The sequence below is a fragment of the Pleurodeles waltl genome, chromosome 5 (genome assembly GCF_031143425.1).
Source record: "Pleurodeles waltl isolate 20211129_DDA chromosome 5, aPleWal1.hap1.20221129, whole genome shotgun sequence".
NCBI classification, from domain to species: Eukaryota; Metazoa; Chordata; class Amphibia; order Caudata; family Salamandridae; genus Pleurodeles; species Pleurodeles waltl.
The window spans coordinates 1,715,475,646-1,715,502,162 of NC_090444.1; the positions used below are offsets into that span (position 1 = coordinate 1,715,475,646).

At 45.9% G+C, this 26,517-nt stretch overlaps 1 protein-coding gene across 1 annotated transcript in view; it reads left to right on the top strand.

Annotated features, from left to right (window-relative positions):
* The window catches only part of LOC138296695 (adhesion G protein-coupled receptor F5-like), a 578,562-nt gene that overhangs the window by 514,721 nt on the left and 37,324 nt on the right, over positions 1 to 26,517 (top strand). The window contains exon 20 of the mRNA XM_069236067.1: positions 14,101 to 14,218. Within this exon, the coding sequence (XP_069092168.1) occupies positions 14,101 to 14,218 (118 nt within the window). The remainder of the gene's footprint in view (positions 1 to 14,100; positions 14,219 to 26,517) is intronic.

Sequence of the window (26,517 nt, forward strand, 5' to 3'; positions counted from 1 at the left end):
GAGACAGGCAACGTGTTGGGGGATGACCATCCTAAGGCTGTCAGGTCTAACAGTAGATCGTTCCCTGGGCTACGCAGATTAACCTCCAGGCCTATTAATATAAAGGAGAAATAGGAAGGGGGCTAGCACCCACCCTTGCCTCACCCCCTTAACAGATGAAAATTCCTCCGTCAAGTCGTCCTCTTGACTAAATCTGACTTTTGCAGAGGTGTGTGTATGGAGCCTGCTAAGGAGAGTTATAATGCCACTGTCAACCCCCAGTTGTTCCATAATGGCCCACAGCTTTGATCTATTCACTGTATCAAAGGCACATGTTAAGAGGGCTATTAATGAAATGCTCCACTCATACCTCAGCGTTAGTTATGCTCAACCCATCATGATATGTACAAGCAATATTGAGGATTACCTGTCTAGGGTGTCTCTCCCTACTCTTACCCCAGAAGCCAGAGAGCGTATGGATCAGCCTATCTCCCGCGAAGAGATTTTGACAGCAGTCTGCACTTTAAAAACGTATACGAACTACATGAGTAGCTTGGTAGACACATTTCTAGAGGTGTACAGTGAGTCCCTACAAAAGGGGTGTTTACCACCCACTTGCGGGAAGCCATTATTATAATGGTTCTGAAACCCGATCATTGCCCCACAGTGCCCTCACCGTAAAGGTCATCTCCCTTTTAAATATTGATGTTAAGATATTGAGCAGTATACTGACTTCTCGCCTGTTTCCTACCTTCCCTCTTTGGCGCATCCTGACCAGTCCGGGTTTGTTCTTAAACGTAGCTCCCTAAGTAATCTATGACAGCTCAATTATGTCTATCCCTCCTCACAACATCTTAATGATAAATTGCCTCTAGTGTTTTTGGATATCCAACAGGCTTTCAATTCCTTAAACTGGTCTTACCTCTGGCAAGTATCGTACCCATTATACACAGCACCCTGTGCCCGAGTGAGAACTGGCAGGGAGATTTGTTCACCCTCAGGTGAGGCACACAACAGGGATATCTCCTCTCCCCACTCTTATTTGCATTGGTGATGGAACCTGTGGGAGCGAGGCTTCATCGGACGCTGAACCCTTGGGGAATCACTATTGGGGAGACCACTCATGTGGTATCCCTATACGCGGATGATGCATTAATTTACCTGAGCCAGTCACGTTATGCAGTACTTTTCCTCATGAATGTAATGTTGGAATTCAAAGAGGTGTCCGATTTGAAGATTAATCCTGCTAAATCCAAACTATACCCTTTAGGGTCTCTGAGTGGACTACTGCGGGAGGACAACTAGATTTATGACAGATATTATTAAGCCTTATCCACTCCCCATCACGAAAAAGTTGAGCAGAAGGTTTGCCTTCTTTGGCCTTACTTTAGCGAAACAACAGATAGCCATATGTTGGTTAGACCCAGAGCCCCCCGAAGATAAAAGTGTGGCTACGGGATATTAGTGAATATCCTGTAGCTGAAGAGGTTTGAATGCACCATGTACGTGCAGACAACAAACTGGTGGATGAGCTGCAAGCCTGGGCAGCTATGTTGGGAGATCTTACAAATTCTTCCACTGAGAAGAGTGACAATGAAGGTAATGACAGACCATGCCTTAGTATGGACAATGTTCTGCACCCACTGTAGCATACATAATCATTCTCCCAATCTCATTTTCCTGATTTCTGACAGGAGGGCAGATAAATTAGGGTTTGTTTTGCATATGGTTTGTACTGCAAGACAAAGATGCTATGGATGTATGACACTGAAAAATAAATAAAGATTATTACAAAAAAGGCACATGTTAAATCAGTGAAGGCAAAGTGGACACAGCCTTTTCTTTGTCTTTGTGTACTTTTGCATCATGATGGTAAAATTCAAAGCCTGTTCTAATCTGTCTAAGCCCGGACAAAATCCAAATTGGACATCAGACAGACCTCTGGTTCTGCCACTCAGTCCTTTAGTTTGTCTAATATAACACAACCCACGATCTTAACAGAACTGTCCAGAAGAGAGACTGGATGATGGCAATAAGGTTGGCCCTTATCTCCCTTTTTAAAAATGGGGACATTAATCACCTCCTTCCAGGTCTTAACCTGGGGTCCAGTCACTTCAGATCTTATTACATTAATAATTCGTCCCCATAATTCTGGGAAGGCTTTGTTTACACCTGTGGGAATTCTATCTGGACCATGTTTCTTGCCCGGGGGCTACACTGGAAGGCCCAAATGACATCTGAGGCTTAATTTGCCCTACTAAAGGCTAAGGCCACAGCCAGGTTGTGACCTGGCAAGATTACCTCACCCTCTGGCTCGCGGTATACCTGATTATCAACACCAAAGATTTTAGATAAATATTCCACCCAGACCTGAGATGATATAACAGAGTCTATTTTGGGGACATCATTGCCTGGTGAGTTAGCGGAATTAACCACCTGTCAAAAAGCTTCTGTGTCTTTCATACAACTCCCTTCTGTGAGCTCCTCCCATGCCTTATCCCTCAGTTCCTTCCTTCTTGAAGCTATTGCTTATTTTTAGATCTTCCTCGCCAACCTAACACCAGCTTGAACCCAGGGGTGAGTTTGAAGGCCTTTTTTGGTGATTGGTGGGCAGGCGAACAAAGATGATTAAATCAGTGAGAGTTTTTATTTGGCCTTTTCATACCCATCCTTACTTTATTTACCATATAGCCTCTTATAGTGATGAAGGTTATGCAGTCTTGGTATTGGGTCCACCATAGTGTATTAGCACTGGCAACAGGCTTCTGAACGAAGCTTTGGGCTCCAATACTAATTCATTTACGCATTAAGCACTGGGCTAAACCTAGATGTTGTACTGGGTATGAGATAAGTAAGAGCACAGGTAATATCACAGGTAACTTGGGTCTCCCTGGAGATGGGATTCTATACCCCAAATGTGAAGGGAATCCGGCCATGCCAACACCCCCAACACTTACTCTAGTCAGGTTCACAAATCAGTATGGACAAAAGTGTAATCAGGCCACCTACTGGTCAAGCAAGGAAAATACTTTGGGTATCCAGTACCTCTATGAGTTCTGAAAGCAGACATGCAATTCATGAGGGTGTATGAGTTTCTAGAAAGGCTTGTAACTGACCTCAACCATTTCTTTTCAATAGTATGATTTCTAGCAGAGTGCTTATTTAAAAAAGTCGGGATAGATTCTGAGACGGGAGAGATTTCACAGACGGGATGGAAGCTGTGGCCACTTTGATAAGGGGAAGCTGCCTCAGACTGAACACCGATAAAACCAAGATCCTCGTCATGGGACCCTCACCGTCAGCCTGGGGCGACTCCTGGTGGCCCTCCACACTCGGCAAACCCCTCTCCCCAACAGACCACGCATGTAACCTCTGCGTCATCCGCGACTCAGCGCTCACCATGACCAGGCAGATCAACTCCGTTGCTTCCTCCTGCTTCCACATCCTTCGATAGATCATCAAATGGATTCTAACTGACTGCCGGAAAACCGTGACTCGACTATGCCAACGCCCTCTAAGATGGAACCTCGAAGAAGAACCGGAACAAACGGCAACTGATCCAGAACACCGCCACCAGACTCATCCTAGACACCCCCACTGAGAACACATTACAGAACACTTGAGAAACCTCCACTGGGTCACCATCGAGAAGACCCTCATACACGCCTACAGAGCCCTCCATGACAACGGACCCAATTACCTTAACAACCAAAACTGGTACGTCCCTTTCAGATCGCTCCACTCGTCCCAACAGCAGATGGAAAATTGTTTTCATACCTGGCAGCAAAAGGATGGAACTCCTTACCACAGCACCTCAGACAGTCGCCATTGCTTCCTCAGTTCAGGAATGACCTCAAGACCTGGCTCTTTGACTGATTCTTGAGGTACACCCTCAGTGCCTTGAAACTCTATGGGTGAGTAGTGCACTTTACAAGCTCATGATTGATTGATTGAAAAAGGATGACATGTTTCTGTAGTTGCACAGAGAGTATTACGTTGCTGGACAAATAAGCTATAAGTCTTCATCAGATCCAGCTTCTAATTTACGGTCACATTTAGACTGTGATGGTCTTTACTCTGTCATGGTAGCATAAAACATTGTCAACCATCCTGATGGAAAGAAGACTGCCATATTTAGAGATTACCACAAGCCCAGCAGTGATACCTGTACCATCAGAGGAAATACTGTCTTAGTGGTTCCTTAGAAGGTATTAACATTTTGGTGGACTCCAGCCATCTGTTTTGATGGCCATTCACCAAATATCCTGTTTTTCAAAAACAAACATCCATGATAGTTTTTTTTTGTTGAACAATTCTTTATTGAGAACATCAACAAAATACAGCATACGGCATAGAAGGGAAAAGAGCAGTCCTGGTTAAATGGGAGCAATCCACATTACATGTTCATCGCTCTGACATGGTCATGAGACATTATCAACTTTGTTCATTGGGGGATATGTATCCACTGTATGAATAAGATAGTGGTTGTTACTTTCCCTGCCAGGAATTTGATATCTCTGTTCTGGAGAGACATGGGTCTCATGCTCCTGCAGAACAGGGGATTCTTTCCCTGTTTGGGGAGGACTGCTATGGTCCCCTTGTTGGAGATGGAGCCTAAGGAATAATTGATTGCTGTTTCCCGAAAGGCCTCATACAGGGTATCAACCATGTCCTCGCCTGTCTATTTATAGAATTCCACAGGGAATCCATCCTCCCCTTGTGCTTTGTGATATGGAAGTTTAGAATTGGCCTGGGTGATTTAATATGATTTTGCCCTCCAGCAATGTCCTGCCTTCATCATTGAGCATGGGTATGTTGTCAAGGAAGGTGGTGAGTCGGGCAGGGTTTTCTGTAGTCTCCGGGGTGTAAAGGGTCCGGTAGAAGTCTGTGTATTCACAGACTATAACCTGGGGGCAGGTAAGGATGGCACTGCTCGAGGATTGGATGACTGGGATAATGAGTGCCTCTTCTTGTTGTCGCAGTTGTGCTGCCAAGAGGTGGTCTGCCTTCTCTCCATGTTCATAATGGCGTCCCTTAAGCCTTTGGAGGGTGTGTTTCGCCTTAGAGGTGCATAGGGCATTGAGATCCATTTTAACCTGTTCCAGGTGATGACAGGTGGAAGGATGGGGGTCCGTGGTGTAAAGCCAGGTAAGGTTCAAGATCACACCCTCCACGTCCTTCTGCTGAGAGCAGAGCTGAGTGTTGGCGAGAGCTGCATCCTTCATTAGCTGGCTTTATATAGTCACCTTTGCGACGGCCCTTGAGACTCTGTGGAAAGAGACAGGGCCTTTATTGTATTCTAAATAGGTGGAGATGTGGAGGACACATTTGGGCTTTGCTTTGGGGTGTGCAATATCGTGAGACGTTCAGGGGAAGTGAGTCCTAGGTCTAAAGCAAAGAGGATGGGGGAATGCTCTGACAGCACCACCTCTATGATTCAGGATTCCCTTATCAGGGCTACAGTCCTTTGGGAGATCAAAAATGTATCTAATCTGGATTGAGTGCCGTGGACCGGTGATAGGAAGGTGTATTCTCTGTCGGTTGGGTGGGAGAGACAGCAATGGTCCACTAAGCCATGATCTGCCATGACATCACCCAGGAGGGCCTTGTCGGCATTTTTACAGTGATCAAGGGGCCCAGTGCTGTCAAGCACACTGTTGCAGGCCAGGTTCCAATCTCCTCTAAGGAGGAAGTGTGTGGTTCCAATCCCAGTCAGGAAACGATTGAGCTAGAGAAGGAAAGAGTGTTTAGCACCCCTATCGGCATACACAACTCGATACACTCAGTGTGGTCACCGAATATGACTTTGGTCAGGTCCGTCCAGCATTGAGGGCGGTGAAGGACAATGAAGTTTGTATGAGGATCGCAGCGCTGCATTTTCTGGATGGACAAGATTCTGATGCTGAGTTTGCTGGGCAGCTATTGTGTATAGAGTCACTACGCAGTTTCTCAGATTCAGGATGGGAAAGGTGGGTTTCTTGCAGTAGGGCAATGTCTACATGAGGACAGTATTTTTTCTGTTTGATGTAATGTATAAGGCCATTGACATTCCGGGAGATAGCATGCAGTGGGGAGACTGTCTTGGGTCCTGTATGGGACCTCTAAGAAGTAGGTGGGACAATTCTTTAGGGTTGATTAGTCTCAGACTATGAGGCGGGAGCAGGGGTGAGGGATAAAGCAGGGGAAAGGAGGTGTAATGGGGGGTCCCTCCGTCACAGTGGGGATGGTGGTGTCCGCTACTGTGAGTGACATGGTCAAGAGTAAGGAGGGTGGTGAGGAGGGAACAGAGTACAGGGGAAGAAGGAAGGAGGGAAGGAGAGGGGGAAAAGGAGAGAACAACGAGATGGCCCTGAGGCAAGGGGAAACCATGGCAAGGGCTGGAAACAATGCACTTCAGGTCTAAACTTGCGCTGATCAAGTGCAGGAGGCCCCTAGGAGGTGGGTGAAGACAGTCAGAGAAAGATGGACGATGAAGAACTATAGCAGCAGTGGAGCTAAAGGGAGAGCTGGGGAGAGGTGAAGAGAGGAAAGACTGAGGATAGTTCAAGTCCTGTCTGGGTGGGGCTCAAAGAACCATGGGTGGTCCAATGAGGGCGGATTGAGTATAATCAGGTGGGTATGGCATGAGCAAGTGCCCCCCAGTGATCTGGCAATGTGACCGAGTGTGTCAGGACATTCAGGTGGTGCAAGGTAGTGGGCCAGTGGGGGCAGATATGGGGTACAGGGTATCTGGTGGGTGGGTTTGGCTCTCCCCATAGGGAGGGGGAGGCAGAGAGGGGGGTGGTGAAGTAGGTTAGACTGGATAGTGGCTGGGGTCAGCTAGACCAGAATATACAGCAGAGGACACAAGGCGATGCCACAGAAGGAAAACATCACTTTCAAGACCAGTTTACATATGTGCATAGGGTACCTAGTCACTTGGGGGCATTTGGCTCCATAGTAGTCCAAGGAGATTGTTATGCAGGGCTGCCTGTATCAGATATGAATGAACATTTGAGACAGGGTAATATATGCTGCAGGCTGGGGTGAAGTGCATTGGACAGGTGGTGGGTGAGCAATGACGGGCTAGTCCCCACATATGCCAGAGGTGCAGTGAGATGCCCAGTCTAGTAGGGGCAGCAGGCCCATAACAGCGTCAAGACAGTGTAGTGCAAAGCCGCATATGGTGGCGTGACTGGGAAGTATAGGGGTAGGACGAGTAGTGCGTGATTCAAACAATCAGATTCAAGTGAAGCAGTAGATGGTGCACATTGCAAGGGGTTAGTATTATATGGGGGACCAAGGTGGAGGGTCTAGCACTCGGACTGATCCCAAGATGCACACGGTTGCTTGTCCACTTTGTGGTATCAAGTTCCTCATCTATACTAGGGTTTTGTGTCAGAGGGTTGCATGTGGTAGCCTGATCTGTAGTTATACAGATAGGTTCTGTAATGCAGTGTCGGGAAAAGTCTTCCACAGACATGGTTACAGAAACTACAAGCTGCAATGAGGTAACACTGTGTAATGGGCTTGGGGTGACTCACGTGTGTGTACTGGCGTATATGTGGGACATCTGATCATTCAGCGAATAAGTAAGCCCCACCGCAGTGCAAGGCTATTGTGGTATAGGGCTGTATGTGGCTATACCCCTAAGAACCAGGTGAGCAGAGTCTGCAACATGATAATATGAACTTAATTCTTAAAAATTAATTTCAAACATGGTAGTGGGAGCTATTGACTGTGGTGGGGTAACAAGGCATAGGAGGTTAGGGTTAAGTTCAATGCATGTACGAAGGTCATTAGAGACATGGTCCAGCTATGTAGTAGGGTTGGTAGTAACTGCCATAGGTCCCCCTAAGCAGGGGATGACGGGGGGGCTGCACACAGGAATGGAACAGACAACATTTGTGTGGGTGCAGTGAGTATACTTACCTGTTCTTCGGGTGATCATCGAGGGGGCCTTGCCGTGGCAGCATGGCCCAGTGCAAGATGACTCTCAATGCTCTGTGGAAGAGGATTTTAGTGGGGATCTGGACTTGTCTCTGCTCTGGTCCTGAGTGGGGGCCACCACCGCCTGTGAAGCTGTGTCCCTGCCATCTTGTGACCTAGAGTGTCTCTCCTTGACTGCGCTTCGCTTCTGATTCCCGCTGGCGCCCCAGCGGCCAGTGGGGGAAGAGGGAGGAGAGGCTACATTCTGCAAGAGAGAGGCAGTCAGGGTGTCCAAGTGTATATGTTCCATTGTCCAAAGAAAGGGGCCATCCAGAAAGTGGTGAAATGCCGCTGGGTCATAAAAGTCTCTGGATCTTTCGTCCTTTGTTACCCACATGCGAACAGGCTAGAACAGGCTGAATTTAATGTCCAGTTGTCGTAGCTGCGGGTGAAGGGCCAGAAACTCCTTCCATTTGTTGTTAGTGTTGTGGGAAACATTGGGAGGAATACGAACGTCATGACCCTCATAGTCATTTGGACTATTGGAGAAGGGAGCAAACAGTAGTTGTTGTACTTCTTCATGCCGTAGGAAGCAGGCTATTGCAGGGCACGTTCTCTAGGCTTGGTCCCGATGTAAGGGTCCCATCATGTGTGCCTTCTGGAACTCCAAGAGAGGGGGAAAATTGAGCCCGGTGAGGGTAGGAAGGATGTCACTAGGGAAGGCTTTGATGTCTGCGCCCTCCGTCCATTCCAGAAATCCAAAGAAGTGGACATTGTCTCTGCGGCTTCTATCCTCAAGGTCTGTTTGTTCCGAAGATATTGTAGCTCCTACTCTCTGTCTGGTTTGGTGTTGTTTGTCCTCTATGATCATGAGGCGATGTTTCATCCCCGTCACCCTATTCTGGAATCCAGCAGTGTTCATGCGGATGGAGCAGGATTCCGCAGCAAGGTCTGAGATCTTGGTGTCCATGCCCTCTAACTGCCTGATGACTGGTGTGATTTCCTGGAGAATGTGTTCCATCGTGATGTCTGGTCTTGGCCCTGCAATTGTGTCTGGTGGGCCTGAGGCGGTTAGTGTCTGTTGAGAGGACAAAGAACATTGTTGTGAGAGGACCTTGAAATAAAGTAATTGGTGTGCAGGCTACGGTTGAATTTTCTGCAGGCATCGTCAGCTCAAGTTCTTGCGTTGGCTGAAAATGTGACCCTTATGGGGTGTGGGGGGCTGGCCTGGTGTGTGGTGGGTTCCTATGGTACTTACACCTTATACCAGGTGTCTCTTATTAATGTAGTGTAGTCAGTGTCTAGAAGCAGTACACAAAGGCGGTAACCATTTCAAGAAAGAGGGTACTTTCCTATAGAGGGGTGGGGGAGTCAAGAGCTGCATGTCACGTAGTAGCAGATATCGAAAAGTTGAGTCCGACCAGGTGTAGGAGCATGCCCCAATGATGTTAGGTGGTGGTGCAGAGCCTTGGTATCAGAGGCAGACTCATTAAGGGACGTGTGGGCCTAGTGCATTTCTGCATGAAGGATTATCCATGCCTTTTTGTTGTGGGTTGGTGCAGGGGGTGCCGTTAGATAGTAATCGTCTCGCATAGGTCCTAGCATGGAAGGGTGGTATTGGGTCTTGTGCCAGGCAGGCATCTGGCGCATTGGGGCCATACATAGGATTGGGCCCAGACAGACTGAGGCCGGTAGTCCGTTGATAGGGTGGAGTCCCCGGTACTCAGTGTGAAGCTGCAAGGCCTTCCTCTGTGCTCTGCGCTAGGCTGTTATGCTATCCGTAGCGTAGGTAGGTCTGGTTGTGCAAAGCAAGGGGGAGGACCTCCCCCCTTGTGGTACAATGTCTAGTGTTGTGGACAGGTGAGACAGGGCGAGATAGGACAGGTTCCAGTGCCCCCCTCTGGTACACCTTGTGGAGGAGGGGGTTTGAGGACAGGATACATGGTGGCCCCTGTTATTAGGTGGAGGCTCGTACGGGAGCGGGCCCTGACATGGATGCATCCCACAGTTAAGAGGCTGGGGTCTTCTGGCCTCGTCTGAGGTCTAGACCCCGGCTCTCTGCACCACCGTGTACTCAGGTTTGAGATGGCAGCCATTGGAACCATAGCTGGGTTTGCAGTGCTGCAGCTGTCCATATCTACTGGTTGGGATTCTGCCTTTGTCTCAGAGGGCGTGTGGTGAAGAGTCAGGACGTCCCCACTGCTGCTCGGGTTCCATCGTAGCAGGCGACCATCATCATTCACGGCCACACCCCCTGATACCTTGTTTTTAAAATAAAAGATAAATAACTAATGACCCCCACACCCACAGTATTTCCCTGGGTGGGGAGAATCATTATTTAAAGTGTTCTGTTTGTCACCATCAAGTTTTCCCTGGCTGTGACAAACTATAAAGGGCAGGCAATGTTTGTGATAAAAAAAATGAAGAAAATCAGTAGTGAAAACGGGCACACCACACCATAAAACAGGCCCACAAACAGCCAATAAAATGTCCTACTCATTAACCTATCAGACCAGCCCTTAAGGCACTGCCTGATTGCCCCATAGGCCAGTAAGTCCCTAAATCGAGCGAATAAGGACACTGTTGACAGAAATCTGATGGCCTGCTCTTAATAAGGCAGGTACACATAGCTATTAGAGGACAGAGCACTCAGTCACATATGTGTCGGAATACTCTGTTCACTAATCTCTAGATCAGGTCCTTAGTTTGTCGAAAAAGCAATATTGTAGCTCATTGCACTATTCTGGAGACCCTTTACAAGCAGTGAAAGACAGGCAGGAATATTTGAGGTTTTTAATAAATTTAAAATGTCTTGGATGAATCTTTTGTGGCTTCAGTGCTTTGTTGAATACCAACAAGAACACTTGTTAAATGCTCTTGCTCACCACCCCCCACCCCTGCACAGGGATTAGAACCTCTCTATTGCAAACATTCCTGTGGAGATTGCTACATATCTCTACACATTTGGGTCACTAGGGATAGACAAGCCAGTTAAATCATATAAAAATAGGAAAAGAGTGCTGCCCTTAGTCTGACTGCTCCAAGTTGGGAAGCCGGTCAAAGTATGGTTAAAATAAACATTGGTGTGGTGTCTATACTTGAAGAGTTCTAGGACCTTTTTAATCATAGTGACACCCACACCCCCATCTCCTATACGGCCGACTCATAGGATTTAAAGTTTGCAACCAAGGCTAAACTAAATTGTAAGACCAGAAGCTTGGTCCAGCTAGTTTTCAATGATAGCTACTACATCCAAAAGGCTATGCTCTGTAAAGTTGCAAAGATGAATGTTGTGAGCAGAAAGTGTGTGTGTATTGACCAAGCATGTTTCAGTAACTAAGGAATAAGGACTTTAACAGTAAAGCCTACTGAGACAGTAACAGCAGCATCAGGATTTTAGCATGGGCAATAGGTAGAATCAAGTTTAATGTACCTTCCCTTGGGTTCATGTCGATGGACACTACTAATACACTAAAATTATTTGAAATCATCATCCAGAATTTTAGATTATGGCACTTCAAGTACTGCAGATCTTGATATACTTAACAAGACTAGGACTGATAGATGTTGAGAGAAGATTTGACCCGAGGAAAGCATAGGGCTTCTTAGTTCAATTTTTAAAAAAGACTTGAGCATTTTTGACAAAAAATAGCTCAATGGAATTAATGGCATATAACAATGTCAGAGTTGCAGCAACACCGAAAGAAGTCTGGGAGATGTAGTCCACTATGCAATTAATCGCAAACCGAAGCAAAGTCCTAGCAACTAACCAAACAAAAAATAATCAGTTTGTAAACCAGCATCTTCCTATCTGGGCTCATTTGAACAATGAAGTAACTGCTTTACAACACAGTGGGACTGCTAAGGATTTGTATAATTTAAAACACTATTCTATGGCTGAATATACTTTTTAACAAAGCCATAAAAAAAACACAGGAACAGGCTGCAGAAACCAAATGGTTAGGACAAGGACATGCCAACTTTCAAGTCAATAGTGGAAAAGGGTACTCATTTAAGCAGTTGTGGGCTGAAATCTTAATAGTGTAGCGGTTAAAGGTGCCTACAAGGAATGTTATTGGAAAGAAAACATTTACATGAATTCAACTGAGTATTATGATGTAATCTAATGGCATCCTGCTTGCTTTATATATAGTTTAACATAAACCAAGTTATTTGAGAAGTGACAAAGTTGATTCACAAGGAAATAATAAGAAAAATCAGTAACAGCTTAGGTGTATCTTGTGAAATTATTATATTAGGAGTAGATTCTGGGAGTAACCATAAAATACAAATTAATGATTACAGAGGTTCAATCAATATAGTTTATAGTACATTGACATTGTCTATTATGATACAGAGATATGATTACAGCACAGTTCCAAGACAAATAGCAGTGTACTAAGAGCCCACTTTCTGAATATCGCAATGGTGACTGTTTTGGTAACAAAACATCAACAGAGCATAAAGGAAAAGTGGGTGAGGCGTCGACATTTCCGTCTCATATTGAGCTGATCCACGAGACCACCTTCAAGATGAAGCTGATTGTATGACAACATGAAAACCCCATCGCATTGGTAGAGGTCTTGTCAGGACGGAGAAATATTCAAATTGAAAGCATTTTTTAATGTGAGGTCCATGCAGTTGCTGTAATGATTCTATGACTTACCATTCGACCTGGATAAAATATAATTTAGGAGTATTGGCGTATTTCAAATCAAGGCTTCTGTGTTAGTCAGGCTCATGCCAAGGTACTAAGCGTGACTATCGTGGAAGCCTCATAAAATCATTACAGCAACTGGATGGACTTTACATTTAAAAATGTCTACAATTTGAATATTTCTCTGTTTTGACACGATCTCAACAAGTCCTATGGGGTCTTCATATTTTCATACAATCAGCTTCGTCCTGAAGGTGATCTCATGGATCAGCTCAATTTGAGACTGAAATGTGGACACATATTGGGGCATATTTATTTAAAAAATCATGCAGCTCTGCATATCACCTTGCTGCTCTATGTGATAGGGAATGGGCAGGAAAGCGCTGTACTGAATGTTGTACCGCGTATTCCTGCCATATCCCTGTGCTGGTGCACATTGTGCTGCCCAGAACCATTGCAGGCACCCTTGCACCATGGTGCAAGCGTGCTATGTTGTAAGCAAGATTGTTTTTGTGTATGAAGGGACACCTTTCTGAATAAAAACAATCCTAAGGGGAATTTCCTCTTTCTACGTGTGCTGCAGGATGCAGCACACGTAGAAAGAGAAAGTAACGAGGAGAACTAAATATATTTTTCCTTGTTACACCTCACCTGGGGAGGTGTATGATTTTGACACATTCCCAGGCCTGATAGTAATGATAAATCTAGGAATGTGCCAAAATCCATGGACGGACGTGTGAGAACGCCCATGGGACGCCTTCCCAGGGCACAGTAAAGCAATGCTGTGATTTGCGCTGTGTTGCTTTACTCTGGATGTATCAAGCCAGGTGGCCTTGCCTGACTTGATAAATCTAACTTATGAGTTGCATCGCCCTTGGCACCCCATTGTGAGGATGCAAGAGCGATGCAACTCTTTGATACATATGCCCATTGTTTGGTAAAACCAACCTATGGCACAGTGCCCTCACCAACAGCCTTGCTTTGAACAAACCATCAACCCACAACACCTGCACAATGTTTAGTGAATTATGCGCGAATTTTCTAAAACAACCAAAGAGCTACCCTAACTATATTAACTTTCATGACTGGACATAGCTGCTTCGTATTCAACACAATTATATCGTCCAGAATTGCTTGGTCTCAAAAGTAGCCAAAGACGGTATGATGGCGCTATACGAACATAAATAAATAGATCAATACATGGTCCAATTATTAGACGTAGTGAGTCAGCAGGGCTCATTTTATGGGGTACCACTCTGAAATTGAGAACTGCACCTCCTTTATTTGCCTGCAATGACAATGTGTAATGTGCTTGTACAGTACTGACAATTACAAAATGCCAACATTCATCCCTGCAATCTGTGTTGCCTTTTGTCTGGAGTTGTGCCACAGGACATGTAAATTACATATATATATATATATATATATATATATATATATATATATATATATATATATATATATATATAATTCACATAATGCGTCCAGTGATCTTAACATTGTTCCCTTCTTAAATCAAGCATATACGCCTCTTAATGTTTATTCATGCTTTGCAGTCAACAAAGACCACAACACTCAGTTCTTCAAGAACTAGAAGCTCGAAACCGAACATGAAACCGAAGATAAAGATGCCAAGTCTGCCAAAACCAGGTTACAATATCTTTGGAAACAGAGGTACAAACGTTTTTGCTGGATTGCTGTTTAAATAGTGTATGCGACTTCCTCTGCCACTTCATTGAAAAATATTTTAGACCTCAGTTTTTCAGCCCCAGTGCTTAATTTGGGCCTACGTTTGCTGATACTTGGCAGTGGAGCTTGTTTCTTGACTATGTTCATGTTTATGACAATCGACCACATGGTGGCACAGTTTATTTTTAAACATCGGCAGACAATTTAACACTATAAAATACATACAACAATAATACCATCATCTCCAAGCTATTCTTACAGATGTGAATAGCCAGGAATAGTCGATATTTCCACATTTGCAGGAGGGCGATCATAAATTGGTAGCACTGATACTGAAAGCTTCTGTAGCCTCCTGAGAAATATTTTTCTGCAAAGTGAGTACTGTAGTGCCCAGAGTGTTCCTGTTGTAAGCAGGATGAATCTGCGTGTGGAATCTCATTTGACATTGGTAAAAAATCTATAGCAATGGGCCCCGTAAGTACAAGTTCCGTATGATATTCCCAATTCAAGCCAATGCGGTGTTTGGGAAGAATTAACAACTGGAAATAGTGATTCCGATAAATCCTCCCTCCCATCACTGCTCCAAGCATAATCCACCCCTAACTGTTAGCTGTTTTACGCAAGGAGTACATATAATTTAACTAGTCCGGCAAATGTGTCCCTCCCATAGTGCATGGATTGACACAATTGCCTGCCATTTAGGTTATCAGATATTGTGCAATGATAAAACACTGAAAGTCTGTCTCAGAAAGTTAGAAATATACTCCTGTGACTACATTTCTCATTCTTTTTGTGGAAGAATTCCAGGAGTATTTCTGGGAACCTTTGACTGTTGCAGATTCGCAGGAGTGCACATGCATAAATATTTCCTTAAATATAATTGTACATGTGTAAATCGTGGCTTAGACAGTTGTCACAGTGCATTTTACAAACTTTTTTGTTTGTTTTTTTCCACTGGGTAGAAATTCCTTCCTCTTTCACCCTCATCATTTTGAGTTTTTCACTCCCCATTTCACGCTAAAAACGAATCTACAACTTCATTTGAATCTTTTATCTGGTTTAGTTTTAATTGTGAGTAAATTCATGTTTTGTCAATAACAAACATGAGCACACTTGCACCAAAATTGTTTCTTTATGCCTTTAAGGATCAGCTCAGCCAAAGCATTTCGTCCCCTAGATGGGACTTCATCAGGGTTCTTCATTCACTTTTTTACTGTTTCTCTGATGATTCTTCTTCTATAGCACGTGTCAAACAATGCTCATTTTCGTTTTCCGCAGTATGACCTGTGTGTGTTGCAAAGAAGGATGCGCTATCTCCTCTCTGCATGGGGAGGCTTCGAATCATCAGATAAACAGTAAAAAGATGAATAAAGAATCCTAGGGGACGAAATCCGTTGTCTGAGCTAATGCTGAATGATCATTTAAGGAGTAAAGAAAACATTTCGAATTGAAACACAATATCATGGCTCCCACTTCATTGGATTTTGAAGAAAGACTGTATTTTTATACAATAAGATTTATAAGAAATGTTCTAGTATTACTGGATTTTTTTAACACTCAAGGACATTCCTTTGGACTACCTTGGTTCTCCCTTTTATCTATGGATTTTGGTATAGGGGTTGTGGTCTCTGAGCAATAGGACCATTGAAAGGAATAGTGCTATACAGAGTGCTTACACTCTAAGCATTAATATCTGTGCAGCTGGTTGTTTGCGAATATTGCTCTTCCAGTGGTTTTGGAGTACACTTGTAAATGAACGAATTTCCACACTTGAATTTACTGCTGTAAAGTTTCAGCTTCCATAGAAATACTCACATGCATTAATATATATGCATATGGAAATGTGTGAAAATGAAGTGAGTGTACATGTACATATGTATTAATGCGAAAAATTACTTATTTTGTGTTTTTTGTTTCTGTATTGGAATAATGTTTTCCTCAGCAGATGTACCCTTTTCTTCCTTGGCTTTCTGTTGTCCAGCTAAAAGCTGATTTATTCCTGCCCACCACAGGAGTAAATCTCTGATTATTTGCAAGGGGGAAGGCTGTCTAAAAATACCTGCAAAATGTTTATAAATACCCAAAAACCTGAAATTTAGTGGGTGCTTGACAAGTTTTCCAGGCGTCCCCAACTCTGGATCACCCATAATTCTACCTGGGAAAAGTTACTGGTCCAGTTACATGTCAGCTATGTTTAATTTCTGTGAATTGCAAATTGTGAATGTGAGCTTGTGAGTGTTGCAAGAAAGTTAGTCTGAGGTTTGCACATAGATTTGTGAATTGGATCCTAACATTTTCACCATCTCGAAATTGTATCATGTCCCTTTTATGGTGCACTTTCTATGACTTGCTACATTTATATGGTGCAGTTTCTCTGACTTAAAAAATAGTTGTAGAAGGTTCTTGCGATTCCAAAGCCACACCGAAGCAAACTATCTACAGGATGGCTTTCTTTCAGGGAGTTCTGAGTGGGGAGCTCTCCACTGTCACTTTAGGATCTTTAAGTGGCTGGGGTAGAGAAGGATTAAAAGCTCCTACCAGCCTGCCTGGTTTCTTCTAGGGTTGTGAGCCCCTTCTGCCTCCTTAGTCTGAGTTAAGGCCCCCAGGTCCCTCCTGAGTCCAGGCAGCGCCATTTTGATGCAAACCGCAACATTGCTTGAACCAAGGCTTTTTGTATGAATCCAGTGCTGCAACTCACCTGCATCCAACATCTCAATGTGTGAAATCCTTTGCATCATGCAGGAACCCGCAGCTATCTTCCTTGGTGCTCTTCTGTAGACTTCTTCCAACCGGAGAATCCTCTTTTGCACCATCTTCTAAGTTGCCAGCGGCTCCTGTCCTTCCTGGAGTCTTCTGCGACTTCTGGACTTGGTCTCCTCTCTTTACATGTCTTCAGGTCCAGTAATCCATCATTTATTGCTTGCAATCTTGTTTGGTTCTTGCAATAACTCTAATCATGACTTGTAATGTGTCCTGAGGAAACTTGCAGTACTTTACTCATACTTTCCTGGGCTCTGCGGTGGGGTATTTTACTCACCTTCATGGTTTTCTTACACTCCCTGCAACCCTCTTCACACTACACTTGTCTAGGGGGGAATTTGTGATTCACATTCCACTTTCTTAGTATATGGTTTGTGTTGCCCCTAGACCTATTTCTTCCTATTGCATTCTATGGTATTTTGTATTGTTTGCACTATCCTATGACTATTTACTTACCTTATTTTGGTGTCTAGTGTATATATTGTGTATAATACTTACCTCCAGAAGGAGTATTGCCTCTCACTCAATCAATCAATCAAACATATCTACTTACCCGCTAGGGTTTCAAGACGCTGAAAGGGGGGAGGGAAGGACTGCTACTGCTACTGCTTGAATAACCAGGTCTTGAGTTGTTTCCTGAAGGTCAGGAGGTCCTGGTCTGTCGTAGGTGGGCAGGGAGGATGTTCCAGATCTTGGGAGCGAGGTGTGAGAAGGATCTGCCACTGGTTGTAGTTCGATGGATGCGAGGGATGGTGGCGAGGGCAAGGTTGGCGGAGCGGTGTTGGCGGGTGGGAGTGTGGAAGGTGAGTCGCTCGTTGAGGTAGGCCGGGCCCGTGTTATGAAGAGCTTTGTAGGCGTGGATGAGGAGTTTGAAGGTGATCCTCTTGGTTACGGGAAGCCATTGAAGGTCTTGGAGGTGGGCTGAGATGTGGTCGCGCATGGGATGTTATGGATGAGGCGTGCGGAGGCATTCTGTATACGTTGTAGTTTCTTCTGGAGCTTGGCTGTGGTTCCTGCGTAGAGCGCGTTGCTGTAGTCCAGTATGCTGCTGACGATGGCGTGCATGACCGTCCTTCTTGTTTCATTGGGGATCCATCTGAAGATCTTGCGAAGCATGTGGAGGGTGTTGAAGCAGGAAGATGAGATGGTGTTGACTTTCTGGGTCATGGTGAGTGATGAGTCTAGGATAAAACCTAGGTTGCGTGCATGGGTGCTGGGTGTTGGTGTCGTTCCTAGGGTGGCTGGCCACCAGGAGTTGTCCCACGCAGAGCGGTTGGAGCCGAGGATGAGGATCTCTGTCTTATCTGAGTTAAGTTTGAGGTGGCTCTTCTCCATCCAGTTGGCGATGGCATGCAGTCCGTCGTGGAGGTTGGTTTTGGTGGTGGCGGGGTCCTTGGTGAGTGAGAGGATCAGCTAAGTGTCATCGGTGTTGGAGACGATGTTGAGGCTGTGGGATCGGACAATGTTGGCGAGCGGTGCCATGTAGATGTTGAAAAGAGTTGGGCTGAGAGAAGACCCTTGGGGAATGCCTCAGATGGTTTTGGTAGCTCCCGACAGGAAGGGAGGGTGGCGAACTCTCTGCGTTCTGCCAGAGAGGAAGGATGTAATCAAGTCCAGAGCCTTGTGGCGGATCCCGGTGTCATAGAGGCGAGTGCAGAGGGTGTTGCGACAGACGGTGTCAAAAGCAGCCGAGAGGTCCAGGAGGATGAGGGCCGCGGTTTTGCCTTTGTCGAGCATGGTCCTGATGTTGTCGGTTGCGGTGATGAGGGCGGTCTCGGTGCTGTGGTTCCTACGGAATCCGGATTGGGAGATGTTCAGCGTGTTGTTGTCCTCCAGGAAGCGGGTCAGTTGGCTGTTGACGATCTTCTCGATGACCTTCGCCGGGAAGGGGAGGAGGGAGATGGGTTAGTCATTCTTGAGGTCTTCGGGGGTCCGCTTTTGGTTTCTTCAGCAGGGCATTGACTTCGGTGTGCTTCCAGCTCTCCGGGAAGGTGGTGGTCTCGAAGGAGCTATTGATGATCATACGGAGTTGGGGGGCAATGATGGGGCTCGCTTTGTTGGAGACATGGTGGGGGCAGGGGTCGGAGGGAGATCCGCAGTGGATGGTGCTTATGGTTTTGATGGTGTCCTTGTCATTGATGTGGGTCCAGGAGAGCAAGAGGTTGGTGTGGCTGGGTGCGTCGGGGTTGGTGGTGGCCGTGGTGGTAGTGGGGGGCGAGAAGTTGAAGCTGTCATGGATTTCCATGATCTTGCAATGGAAAAACGTGGAGAGGGAGTCGCAGAGGTCTTGCGATGGAGTGTGGTCAATGGAGCATTACCTGGGGTTGGTGAGTTCTTTGACAATGCTGAAGAACTCTTTGCTGTCGTGGGCGTTGTTGTCGATGCTATCTTTGTGGAAAGATCTTTTGGTGGTCCCGATGAGCTGGTGGTGCTTGCGGATGGCTGCCTTGAGGGCGGTGTGGTTGCTCTCTGTTGGTTCGTGGTGCCACTTCTTTTTGATTTTCCGGCACTCCCGCTTGGAGGCCTGAAGAACCAGATGGCCTTGGTCCTGGTGCGGTTGTTGGAGGATTTCCTGAGCAGAGCAAGGGTGTTGGCGCAGTCGTCTAGCCAATGTCTAAGGTTGAGGGTAGCTGTGCTGGGGTCGGTGGTGCTGGGTGGCGGGGCCCGGGCGAGGGTGGAGATCAGCTGGTCTTCCGAGATCTTGTTCCAGCTGTGGCGAGGGATCTGTTGTGGGCGGTGGTGAGTGGTGGGTTTCTGGAAGGTGAAATGGACACAGTGATGGTCGGTCCAGTGGAGTTCGGTGATATGGCTGAAGGTGATGTGGCTGCTGGCGGAGAAGACTGGGTTGAGCGTGTGGCCGGCGGAGTGGGTGGGCATCTTGACCAGTTATTTAAGACCGAGATTGGCGAGGTTGGCGATCAGAGCGGTGAAGTTGCTGTCGTTGGTGTTCTTGAGGTGAAAATTCAAGTCGCCGAGGAGAATGTAGTCTGTAGAGGCAAGGGCCTGGGTGCTAATTATGTCTGCGATGGAGTCACTGAACTGTGGTCAGGTGCTTGGGGGGCTGTAGACAAGGGTTCCTCTGAGGGTGGTGTTGGCGTTGATGTGAATCTGGAAGTGTAGGTGTTCGGCAGCGTTGAGGGTGTCATTGGTGTTAGTTGAGATTCTGAGGGTGTTCTTGTGGACTATGGCAATGTCTGGTTCCGAGAAGGGATTCATCTAGGTTTCAGTGAGGAAGGCGACATCTTGGGACGATGAGGTGAGTAGGTCCCAGAGTTCAACGGTGTGCTTGTGGACGGAGCGGATGTTGAGGAGGATGCAGCTGAGGTGGTTGTGTGTGGTTCTGGTGCGGTGCTTGGCGGCTTGGTGGCAGGTGAAGCTGCAGGTCCGACAGGAGAAAGGTCCATGGGTGTGCCCCAGGGTGGCTTGGACGCAGGCGGTGGAGCAGCCTGAGTTGAGGGCATGGAGTTTGTTGGCACTGTAGCGGCATCTGGTGGCGTGGGGAGTGTGCAGGCCAGGGGTTCTAGCGCTGGGCACGAACCAGGCGCGGACGGGCGCAGACAGGATTGCCTCTGGTGTGGCTCAGCCGCACAGTGGCCACCATTAAGAAGGAGAGGTGGGAGGGAGGAGCAGCTGGGAGGGGGGAGCAGGGGGCGAATGGGGGTGTGACGGGGGCAGGGACGCAGGGACGCAGCGGCGGGAAGGAACGGCTTAGAAAAGCTGGAAACAGGCAGGAGCGCAAAAAAAGAAACCAGTGAGTAAAAGGCACAGAAATTTGCACAGAACCACAGAAATGGCACATAACAAGAGCAACTGGTACAAAACAAGAGCAAATGGCACAAAACAAAGAGCAAATGGCACAAAACAAAGACAGATCCCAAAACAAACACACAATACTTACGGAAACCCACTAGACACCAGGGATGAGGCGCAGGTGGGTGCCTGGGGGTTGTGGAGGGCCTCAAACTTGCAGCAGCAGCGAGGGAGGGGGTAAAGGGCACGGCACAGTCTGGTGGAGCTGCGCGGCATGTGGAGTGAGCTCTGACCTTAATAGCAGGTCAGGGGTCACTCTGAGCACAGCGCAGCGGCTGCCATTAAGAAGGGGAGGTGGGAGGGAGGAGCAGCTGGGTTGCGGGAGCGGGGGGCGAATGGGGCCACGAGGAGGGTGGGGCCGCAGGGAAGCAGCGGTGGGAAGGTACAGCTAGGAAAAGCCGAAAACGGGCAGGAGCGTGAAAAAGAAAGCGCCGAGTAAAAGGCACAGAAGTTTGCACAGAAGCACAGAAATGGCACAAAACAAGAGCAAATGGCACAAAACAAAGAGCAAATGGCAGAAAACAAAGACAGATCCAAAAACAAACACACAATACTTACGGAAACCCACTAGACACCAGGGATGAGGCACAGGCGGGTGCCTGCGGGTGGTTGAGGGCCTCAAACTTGTGGCAGCAGCGAGGGAGGGGTGAAGGGCACGGGCACAGTCTGGTGGAGCTGCGCGGCGTGTGGATCGAGCTCTGACCTTAATAGCAGGTCAGGGGTCACTAAGATATTTTTGGCCTTGTGTCACTAAAATAAAGTACCTTTATTTTTGGTAACACTAAGTATTGCCTTTTATTGTGTAAGTACTATGTAACTGTAGTGATATTGCTGTAGCTTTGCATGTCTCCTGGTTCAGCCTAAGCTGCTCTGCTACAGCTATCTCTATCAGCCTAAGCTGCAAGAACACTATTAAATTTTACTACTAGGGGATAACTGGACCTGGTATGAGGTGGAAGTACTCAAGGTACAAACGGGCCAGCCTCCTACTGGGCCAACATAGCCTTTCATTCTTCTGATGTCCACACAATGGGTGTTATTAAATTGAAAGATAAATGTGACTCAAAATGAAGATGTGTGTGCTTTAAAATTGGCCAGCGTTACCATGCGAATGAGTTTGAGCCATTCTGTTTAGCTGATAGTTTTAAATGAAAGAACAAACAAATTATGCTTACCAATATTGTTTACTTTTACCTCCAATAGTTAACCTATAGAGCCATATTACAAGGGCCACTATGTAAATGGCAAAAGGCTTAGACAAAAGATCCTTATATTCAACTTTATTTATTTAATAATAAAGCCTCTAATCAAACAGCTATCTTTTGTACATTTTAAACCGGGGCTTAGATTCCAGTTTAGCTAAAAGTCATTCCATTCTGAGATAATCTGTTTTTCAGTGCCTAAATCTGTAAATATGTATAATATAAAAATGAACTGCACAGTGTGATGTTGACTAGTGATACAAATAGATCTTCCCACTCCTTCCTCACCTTCATGTGCTGGTTTTTCTGATTAGGTCACCACAAATGGCACTGTTCTTTACAAGCATTGACACTGCCAAAATATTTTACTCTTTCACAAGTAGAAAAGCTTCTTAATTGGTTGTTATGTTTGTGGATGTGTGAGTAGATAAATGTGAGAACATGGAGAAATAATTAGGTGGTCTTGATGTGCCTCCTTCTTGCTGTTGCATAGAGTGTCTACTCAGGTGACATACATTCACAGCCCACACCCAATGTTCTGGCATATGGTAACTGAGCTCTCAGACAACCTCAGCTTATCAAGGACAAAAGCTTGATCTAAGAATATGAAAGTTGAGGGGATAATGGCTATGCCTTTTTAGTTTTGGGAGACTCCTCCATTGCGTATGTGCCCCATTCATTAATCCTCACATGGAGAGAATAAAATGCTTCTTTGAATGTCATCAATGTGCACACCCACAGTGATCGCTACTCTAAGTATGACAACCTCCACCTGATGCAGGAAACCCTGCCTTAAACCTGTGACAGAGAGACTGATATGCTGCCTGTATTAGAAACCTATCACCATCATTGGGGTGCCTTCTGATAGCTCAGAAGCTGTTGGAGAGGTTATTGCTGTGCCCCATGCTTTACACCCAACACAAGTCTGACACCATGATAGTGCTTTTCCCCACAAGTTACTAGACATGTTCAGGGGCCCTCATTGTGACACCAGCTAATGCCTGACCTGTTCACAAGGCACTGTCACTGCTACTTTCTTGCAGTGCCACAATGTTCAGGCTTCTGGTATGCCCTACACTCTTACCCTTAGGATGGTAGCAAACATCCATATCTGACCTGGCTCATGTATTTTCCTTTTTCTGGCTGCTCATGCAGCAGGCAGTGAGATTAGAGGGTGTGATTCTAAAATTTCCCAACTACAAAAGCATAGGGCAGCTGGGTGAAACAGTGAGATGACCAAAGTCCGGGAGGAACTGTTCCCATGAGGAGCAGTGTTAGAAATGGGGGTCTCTAGTAGGCAGTGGTTTGTACCTTGTCCAAGTGGGGACTCTCACTCTAGTCAGGGTAAGGGAGTCACACACCTAAGATAACCCCTGCTCAACCCCTTGGTTGCTTGGCTCAAGCAGTCGGGTTTATCTCAAATGCAATGTGTTAAGTATTACGCACACACAGTAACACAGTAAAAACACCAGAAAAGTACTCCACACTGGTTTTAGAAAAATAGGCAATAATTATCTGAGTTAAAGAAAAATCCAACTTACACAAGCAAAGATACAATTTTTCAAAGATGAAATATCAGTAACAAGCTTAGAAAAACAATAGCTCCAACTAGGTGCTATCAAGGCGTCTTGACGGGGTCATTCCCAACAATTCGACGCTAGTCGCTAGGGAGTGTGGGCCAGTCATGAAGTCACATGGACCCCATGTACAGTACCTTTAAAAAATGAAGAAACACAGCCATTGCACAAAGTCGGGGAGGTGAGGTGTTGCTGGAGCAGGTGCAGCGTCAGTTACTTACTGCTACCGGAGAGGTGAGGCGTTGGTTCCTTGCTGCTAGGCAGGGGAGGTGAGGCATCAGTTCCTTATAGTTGCAGGGAAGGGGATGCAGTGTCAGTGGCGAAGCGCCGGTTCCTTAAGATCTAGTGGGGGGTCAATGAATTCAGCTTTGCAGCCAGTTCACTACTATGTTCAGAATATGGCGGTCTGGGCCCCCATACCATTGGCGGTAATGACCGCCACCGCCGATGTAGTGGACCAGACCACCATGTTAAAAATTACCACCCAAGTGTGTGACCGTCACCATCTCTGCATTTCCAAACTGCACCTCACAACTACCATCAGGTCCCTGTCACTCCACTGTATATAGCAGCCCATTTTCTGCTTATCATAGTGTGACCCAAAAGATGTCTGCCAAGGACACCACTGATACCCAGTACCTGCATTAATTGAAGGACCCCAGATAGCAGCTCCCATTTATCTATTCTGTTGGAGCTCTTCCTGGATCCACTGGGTTTCACTTGGCTGCCCAAGTTTTACAGAGACCTGTGTTGTGGTGAGGATATAGAGACCTGAGTTTATTAAATGATGCATGATGGCGCTAAGGAATGGCTAGCGTCACAAAAAAGACGCTAGCTGGTGGGGGATGGTATTAGGGGAAATAGCACTAGTGGTTCAGAAATTATGTTAGGCTGGTTAGTGGAAACACTTCTGCCACTAATAAGCCTAGCATCATTTTTTGATGCACAAGCAGCCAAAAATGACTCCTGTCTAAGCATTACCATCAACTGAATACCCACCACAGGGGACTAGTGTCCCCTGGGCAAGCCCTACCTACCCAGTGCCAGGGAGGGTTCCCCATGTAAGGTGCCCCCACTGGCACACCACATACATACACAAACACTTTCCTGCAACTTACCTGGGATGGGCTCCCTCTTCCTGTAGTGTCCCTGTGGTGAGGGTGGTGTTGTTGCTGGGGCTTGGGGTGGGCATATTTGTGCCCATTCCATGTTGTTTTCCCATGGAAATGGGCCTACCTGCACTTTAACGTCTGGTCTGACCAGGCGTTAAATAATGGCGCTAAGAAGGCTTAGCACCATTATTTAAGCCTGCCTCCCACCCGTGTGTTGTTTCTGTGCCAGGTGTTAAATACGGCACTGGGGGGCTAGCATCATTTTTAGGACAGGAACGTCGAACTTGCATCTCATTGACGCAAGGTGGGTTTGTGCATCCTAAAAATTGCACACATATTTTGAGGCTATACGGGTCTAGTGTCAAAATATAAATATGGAGTAAAGTTAGCGCTGCTTTAGCACCAAAATAAATGGCGCTAAGGCGACGCTAAGCTTCCATAAATATGGTTCTTAGTGACTAAACATGTGTTGTCTTATCAATTTCAGTGCATATATGGAATGGTAAATATTGTTCAATACCTAGAGGTCCAATTTGTAATAGTCAGAAAAAGTCATTATTAACATGTCAATGGTCCCAAGATTTGAGATGAGCAATAGACAGCAATGATTATTCTTTAAGTATGACTCACGTATGCCCTTGAAACAGATCATTTTAACTACAAGTGTAGGCAAGCACACAGGGTTGAAGTTGTTGCTCTCCTGCACCTAGTCTTTAGATTTTGATGACGGGGTCCATCTTAACCACAAATATCATAGGCCTTTTGAATATCCCCTAAATACTACACCTGTTACACAGCAGCTGTGTCTGGCTCTAGATCTCCGTGCCATTCAGAAAGGTCTATAAGCCAACCTAACGGTGAAGTCACCCACCTCACAAGGAGTGAGAAGACAAAGGTGATTTGTGGAATGCTTGCAAAAATCTCTGCCACTGGCAATCACTCAGGCTTCATTCCCTAAATACTTAAACCGTAGGATTACCACTCCTCTCTCCAAAAAGGCAATCCTGTGATATTGATTCCAGGCATTTACAATTCCAACATTTTATGAATTCTAACCCATGAAAAGTTTTTCATCACAGGTGACTGTAATATTTATGAATAACAGCTCATTTTAAACCCAAGAGAGAAATGTACAAATTACATAACTCCCACAATCTCCACACACCCTCCACTGTATCTGTGCATGGAAACGTTCACAAATGTATCATAGACCTCTCACCAAGTATATTTGCCACACTCCTAGATTCCCATCCTTCAGCTTTCCCTGATGATTTGTCCTTAACTTTCTCCATCAACCAAACCCTCCACCAACTCATCCTCTCCTAAACATCCCTACTTAGGATTTTCTGAATCCATGTCAAGCAACACTATTCTCCCCGCACCAGTGTCACTACACACAGAATATATTAAGGTAGTGCCCCATATTAAAGTTCACTGCTAATAGAGGGGGCTCCTATAGTCATTCACTGGGAGACCTCATAATCATTCATTTGCTTCACCCTCACATCACTGACCAAAAACATTGCTTAGAAGTGGCTTCACACAAATCCAGGAAGCCAATTGATAAAAATGCCCTTACTGGGGTTTGAACAACTAACTAAAAGCTATCTTGTCCATCAGAATAGATTTATTAGCTTACAAAATCACCTATGCCCTGTATAAATTCCATGAATTATATCAACCCTTTAAGAGCTAAACCTGACTGCATTTTATTACCATTCCATTCCTCCAAAGATGTGTGAGACAACCAGTCTGAAAACCTACCAAAGAACTGTACATCCTAGTTGGAATATAAGAAATACCCACAGATGCTGCATACTCTT